Source organism: Salmo salar, chromosome ssa09 (assembly GCF_905237065.1).
Source record: "Salmo salar chromosome ssa09, Ssal_v3.1, whole genome shotgun sequence".
NCBI classification, from domain to species: Eukaryota; Metazoa; Chordata; class Actinopteri; order Salmoniformes; family Salmonidae; genus Salmo; species Salmo salar.
This window is the reverse complement of record NC_059450.1, coordinates 58,781,426-58,788,312: the sequence shown is the minus strand read 5'-3', so window position 1 is coordinate 58,788,312 and position 6,887 is coordinate 58,781,426. Positions and strand designations below refer to the sequence as shown.

Here is a 6,887-nt window from a genome sequence, read left to right as displayed (position 1 = left end):
GAAATTCAAAACAATGAAAAACAGAAAAAAATCTAGTAAAATCACCTGAGATTAAAATTGACTAAAATTGGATTAAAATATATTGCTAGTGCGTAGATGCTCTGAAAGTAGTTTGAGAGTTGTAGGTCACATGACCAAGGAGCTATTGAAATTAGAAACATTGAAAAACATTTAAAATGAAAGTAAAATTGTGTGAGATGCAAATGGACAAACAAAAGGGTGTGCAATATGTAGGCCCACTGAGTGTACATTATGAACCTTGTTAAAAGGTGTGGGGGTGCTAATGAATTAAAAAATTGCCCCCTACTGACCATCTTCTGTATGTACTGTACCAATTCTTCTTCATGGCTTGTCATTATAATGGCAATTGCCATAATATTCACAGAACTGCAAAGAAGTGATAAATGTACTATAGAACCTGTAAACGTCTACTAAATTTCAAGTTCAAAAGTGCTTTTCAAAAATACCTTTATTTTTTGAACACATGACAATTACAATTTATCATGTCAAACAAAAGTCATTAGTATCTAACAATTGTACATACAGTTAACAAGCTTATCGTAGGCTAATGTGTAAGTTGGACATACAAAAAAAAATGGCTATTATCCATGATCATTCAGGTTACAGTATAAGGGATGGAATTTAGCCTCCTTTGTTCAGCAGAATTTACTGTTTGCCATTGCCATTAATTGGCAGTTTCTTGTAGGCGTCAGAGTCTAGGAAGGCCTTGATTTTGGGACGGGCAGACATCTTCTCGACAAAACTCTTCAGGGAGGGGAAGGTATCCAGGCAACTGGAGCAGAGCACCAGGTGGTTGAGCAGGACTTCAAACAGACTATAGTCAGCAAAGGAAGGCTACGTAGAATAGGGATCATAGAAATAGAATCTCGCATTATGAACTTCAATGGGGATGCCTGCTCTATTCGTTCTAGTTTTGTGATAGGTAACCGACAGTACTGTGATTACAAGAGAACCAAACCATTTAGTTAATGCATTTTGGTAAATATTATTTTTTTTGGACCACAACTAATGATTGCGGTATGTACTATGTTAGAACTCCATTTATTCAAGAACCCTATTTTTGGGTGCATTGCAGGTTCGGTTACCTTGTCGTCAACAAGAAAACCAGTCTTGTTTTTGGCCATCACAGCTTCAAACTTGTCAAGGTGGTTAGGGAGGTCTTTGATGTATGCGTCTTTACCAGTATCCTATGAAAAGAGAAAGTGATTCATCATAATGCTTCATAAATGTTTACCCATTAAGCTGCATACATTTTTAAAAAAACGTTTTGTGTCTCTACACACTGAAACAAATGTTTACTGCACAGTACAGGTAAAACGTTTTATGAACTGTACCCTACCCTTAGTCCGAATTTCAGCTTTCATGAATACTTACGTATTCCTGGTAAATCATTTTTGCATATTTAAGACGAAGGTCCTCAACGCCATCACACATCATGTCAATGAGGGCAGCCTCCTTGCCATCTTTCCCATAGGCATCTGTGTGTGTGTCCGAGTTAAGCATGAAATGTTAATTATACTTTCACCTATATTTGATAGATTATAAAGGATAAATAGAGTGAGAAAAACATTGTAAATATATGACATAACGATTGAGATCAATTACCATGATTGCGGCCCAAGTGCCTCAGAATGGCATTTGACTGGTACAGGGCAAATCCTCCATCTTCTAACTTGGGCAACTGACCAAATACCTAAAACCCCAAAATGGAAGTGTTATTTATTATAGATTTTAACAACTAATGGGGACATGGGGGTTTACATTTGTTGTAGCTGAATCAAATCTACATTGATGATAACAGAAGATACAGGTAAATAATGGAACACAAAGCTCATGAGGTAAAATCTCTCTACTTAAATAAGAATAATGGAAAGCACAGGCAGAGATTGTAGAAACAAACAGTGTATACTAAACAAACCGATCATCCTTCAAAAGCACATCCCAGCTGTTATCATTAGACCATCATTGGCTAAACTGAACAGGTTGACAAATTAACAAGATGGTAACAAAGGAATGATCCATTCCCCACTCACACAAGTGGCTTTCAGATCTCCCTTCATCCAGTCCGCAAAGTCCACCACGATCTCCTTCCATTCCAGTCCCTGGTCGGCCATCATGATTCTCATAGCGCCACAGCGCCCTGTGGTAAACAAGGGTCTCTGTTAGCACAGGTCAACCAAAACAGATCTCAATCATAAGACACTTTGTCACAGATCTAACAAGTCATACATAGCACTAGTGTTGGGCAAATACATATGTTTTCAGACTAGATAATTATTTATACATACAACCTTTCTTGATTATTCAAGTCAAAACCTTTCATGGGTTCAAGTCAATGAACCCTTAGTCCCATGACACAATTGTTCACCAGTGCACTCCACATTAATCTGGGTCACATGCTCCTGACAGAAAGCCAGCCCTTCTCATTGCTCAAGCACCATGAATAATGTAAACAAATAGGAGTACTTTGGAAACAAAACTGTTGAAGTTTATGAACAGTGATCATGGGGGCCAGCTGAGCCAAACTATACTCCACGTATTTCCTGTGATAACAATCAAAAAAGTATGGGTGAGGCTAAACTGCCACTGTGGGTGAAATCCAGGTCATATCTTGTTTAAAACCAATAGAAACACAATATTGAGTATTGAGTCAAGCTGCTAGCAGTAGGCTATTGCAGCATTTCCCAAACTCTGTCCTCAGGACCCCTTAGAGTGAATGTTTTGGTTTTTGCCCTAATACTACACAGCTGATTCAAATGACCAAAGCTTCAAGATTAGTTGATGATTTGAATCAGCTGTATAGTGCTAGGGCAAAAACTAAAACACACAATTTGGGAAACCCTGGGCTATTGGGTAATGAATGACAGATAAGGTCTTTGGATATGACACTTAAATGCAAAGTTCATTAATATGCGCAGTAGCATTTGCAAGGCTTTTGTCTTCGACTTCAAACAATCTTACTCCATCACAATATAACATTTATGGCTGTCAAATTGAAGGAAAGATTTAGTCATAAATTATCAATATGAAAAGCTTATAACAGGGAATGCACTCTCCATTAGTAGGCTATTATTACTTGAAAACAATAGCCAGGCTCTATCATGTGATGTTGAATAGGATTAACTGACTCAACATACCTCGGACTCCAAAGTAGGTGATTGTGTAGGGACCCACTGGGGAGAGGAGATACAACACACGTCAACTAAAATGTATATTTTCAATCAATGTAGTTTAATTAGTCTGATTTATTCCATGGATTCAGACAAGTCTGTGTCCCGTTGATATTTCAACTAATTACATAGCTGATTTTAGTACATTTAGTATGGTATAGTATCAAGTGCTATTTGCATGTAAAAATGCCATGCAACATTACATATTGCTTGACATAGTTTTGTTGCCAAACAAATCTGTCAAATGTGACCAGTCTGTGGTTCTTTTTTTGCATATCAAGTATCCGGGTCCTTTCTGGTCTAGTAAAGTTCACCCACACCACTGTTATGCAAGGAACCTAAACATCTTTGGCCACTGTCTGACAACACATCTCAACCAACTAAAATATAGACATGCCCGAATACAAAGTTTTAATCTGCACGTGAAAACATTGCACCTTCAGCTAGCTAGAATATAATGAATTAAAAACGTCAACCATGCGTAACTGGGGTAGAAGGGCAATCGGTTGTGCCGTTACATAAGAACCCTCCGTTTAAACCAAGAAAATAGCCTAACTTCCGGCTAACTACAGTGCTTTTCGGTCGTATTTTGCGTTTACCGTCGACAATCAAGTTGCAAAAACGATTAATCCTCGATAGCTAGGCTATTTCAAATTAGTTTAATTAAATGACACAATGAGTGCACGACCGACTAAAGGACAGACGTCTGTCTGTGTGCTAGTATGAGGTGTAAATCCTAATTTAGATTAGCTATTGCAAATCGCTTTATAATGTTTAAAAGGCATTACTGTCTATAACTGGTTACTTACTTTTACGATGTAAGAGTCGTGATGGTCCTGACAGTAACTATGGAACTCTGTGTGGGTCAAAAAGCACGTGGTGAAAACGCAATATTCCCAATGCTACTCGTGTAGAGTAATACCCTGACTACACCGCTCGCGTCGCGTGCGCCACATTCCATCTGGTTATTTTTTTACAATGCCTTCCTCACCATCTTAAATAAGCTTGCCACATTGAAGAAATTTAGAACCAGGAACAGATATAGCCCTTGGTTCTCTCCAGACCTGACTGCCCTTAACAACACAAAAACATCCTGTGGCGTTCTGCATTAGCATCGAACAGCCCCCGCGATATGCAACTTTTCAGGGAAGTTAGAAACCAATATACACAGGCAGTTAGAAAAGCCAAGGCTAGCTTTTTCAAGCTGAAATTTTCTGGGACACTGTAAAGTCCATAGAGAATAAGAACACCTCTTCCCAGCTGCCCACTGCACTGAGGATAAGAAACTCTGTCACCTCCGATAAATCCACTATAATTGAGAATTTCAATAAGCATTTTTCTACGGCTGGTCATGCTTTCCACCTGGCTACCCCTACCTGGCTACCCCAGCTGGCTACCCCAGCACTGCACCCCCCACAGCTACTCACCCAAGCCTTCCCCATTTCTCCTTCTCCCAAATCCAGTCAGCTGATGTTCTGAAAGAGCTGCAAAATCTGGACCCCTACAAATCAGCCGGGCTAGACAATCTAGACCCTTTCTTTGTAAAATTATCTGCCGAAATTGTTGCAACCCCTATTACTAGCCTGTTCAACCTCTCTGTCGTGTCGTCTGAGATTCCAAAAGATTGGAAAGCAGCTGCGGTCATCCCACTCTTCAAAGGAGGGGACACTCTTGACCCAAACTGCTACAGACCTATATCTATTCTACCCTGCCTTTCTAAGGTCTTCGAAAGCCAAGTCAACAAACAGATTACCGACCATTTCAAATCCCACCGCACCTTCTCCGCTATGCAATCTGGTTTCAGAGCCGGTCATAGGTGCACCTCAGCCACGCTCAAGGTCCTAAACGATATTGTACCCGCCATCGATAAGAAACAATACTGTGCTGCCGTATTCATTGACCTGGCCAAGGCTTTCGACTCTGTCAATCACCAGATCCTCATTGGCAGACTCAATAGCCTTGGTTTCTCAAATGATTGCCTCGCCTGGTTCACCAACTACTTCTCTGATAGAGTTCAATGTGTCAAATCGGATGGCCTGTTGTCCGGGCCTCTGGCAGGCTCTATGGGGGTGACACAGGGTTCAATTATTGGGCCAACTCTTTTCTCTGTATACATCAATGATGTCGCTCTTGCTGCTGGTGAGTCTCTGATCCACCTCTACGCAGACGACACCATTCTGTATACTTCTGGCCCTTCTTTGGACACAGTGTTAATAACCCTCCAGACAAGCTTCAATGCCATACAACTCTCCTTCCGTGGCCTCCAACTGCTCTTAAATACAAGTAAAACTAAATGCATGCTCTTCAACCGATCACTGCCCGCACCTGCCCGCCCGTCCAGCCTCACTACTCTGGACGGTTCTGACTTAGAATATGTGGACAACTACAAATACCTAGGTGTCTGGTTAGACTGTAAGCTCTCCTTCCAGACTCACATCAAACATCTCCAATCCAAAGTTAAATCTAGAATTGGCTTCCTATTTCGCAACAAAGCATCCTTCACTCATGCTGCCAAACTTACCCTCGTAAAACTGACCATCTTTCCGATACTCGACTTCGGCGATGTCATTTACAAAATAGCCTCCAATACCCTACTCAATAAACTGGATGCAGTCTATCACAGTGCCATCTGTTTTGTCACCAAAGCCCCATATACTACCCACCACTGCGACCTGTACGCTCTCGTTGGCTGGCCCTCGCTTCATACTCGTCGCCAAACCCACTGGCTCCAGGTCATCTACAAGACCCTGCTAGGTAAAGTCCCCCCTTATGTCAGCTCACTGGTCACCATAGCAGCACTCACCTGTAGCACGCACTCCAGCAGGTATATCTCTCCTTCCGCTTTATTTTCACACAATTGTGTCTTGCAGAAGGGAACCATGAAGAGGAGCTTGGAGTGGGCAAGGGGGAGGCTGATAAAGCAGCAGGGAAGACCTGATTCATCAAGTATCACAGTTAATTCTGGTGATTCTCACATGGTTGGCATGCACAACACTGCAAGGTATGCAACATTAAGTCTAATCAAATATCCAATGTTATTAAAACATGTATTCCAATCTACGGTCGAGCAACGTTTAATGTTAGTTATGTGTTCATGTTACGAACTACAAACAATCTATAGTTCTTGGAGTCAATGAATCAATTGAAAGTGACGACAATTAGAAATGATTTTAAAACAACTGTGCCAGTAAAGATGACAAAAAAAGGGAATCTGTTCTTATGGTCCTGTTTGAATTTTTTCAGACACTTCAATCAGAATCTCTTAATGTTTGACGTCAGGCAATACCTCTTTAGTCACCGTAGGACATAGAGCCGCTGGTTGGCATTTTTGACAGCAGTGTCTGTCTGGGTGTACCAAGACAAATTCACTGGACCAATTCCAGTTTGCCTGTTGTCCCAACAAATTTGTCAAATGTGCATTTTACATACTTCACAGTGCGTTTTCTTTGATAGCTCTGCTTTCAACACCATCCTGACCCACAAACTGGTTAGCATACTCAGGCCTCTGTGTGAAAACCCTGTAATAACAAATTATATTTTTTACATTATCACAAGAATGTGTATCCCCAGAATGGACCCAACACCTAAACATGCTGACGTCACTACCATGGTACACCTGATCACCAGTGATCATGGGTAAATGGAGGAGCTCTGGGGTCTGACATAATGGTGATAGGACAACAGTCTCAGCGTAAG

The 6,887-nt window shown here is 40.9% G+C and overlaps 1 protein-coding gene across 2 annotated transcripts; it reads right to left on the bottom strand.

Annotated features, from left to right (window-relative positions):
• Positions 1-451: 451 nt before the first annotated feature.
• Positions 452-4,226, bottom strand: LOC106611535 (glutathione S-transferase P). Of its 2 annotated transcripts, none has more exons than XM_014211827.2 (7): positions 4,001-4,226; positions 3,159-3,194; positions 2,055-2,161; positions 1,627-1,714; positions 1,396-1,499; positions 1,107-1,208; positions 452-855 (listed from the first exon to the last, which is right to left on the bottom strand). In XM_014211827.2, coding segments are annotated over exons 1-7 (627 nt in total). In that variant the 5' UTR covers positions 4,002-4,226; the 3' UTR covers positions 452-666. The 2 variants fall into 2 exon arrangements, with proteins under 2 accessions (XP_014067302.1, XP_014067303.1); XM_014211828.2 differs by lacking the exon at positions 4,001-4,226 and adding an exon at positions 3,791-3,937.
• Positions 4,227-6,887: the final 2,661 nt, after the last annotated feature.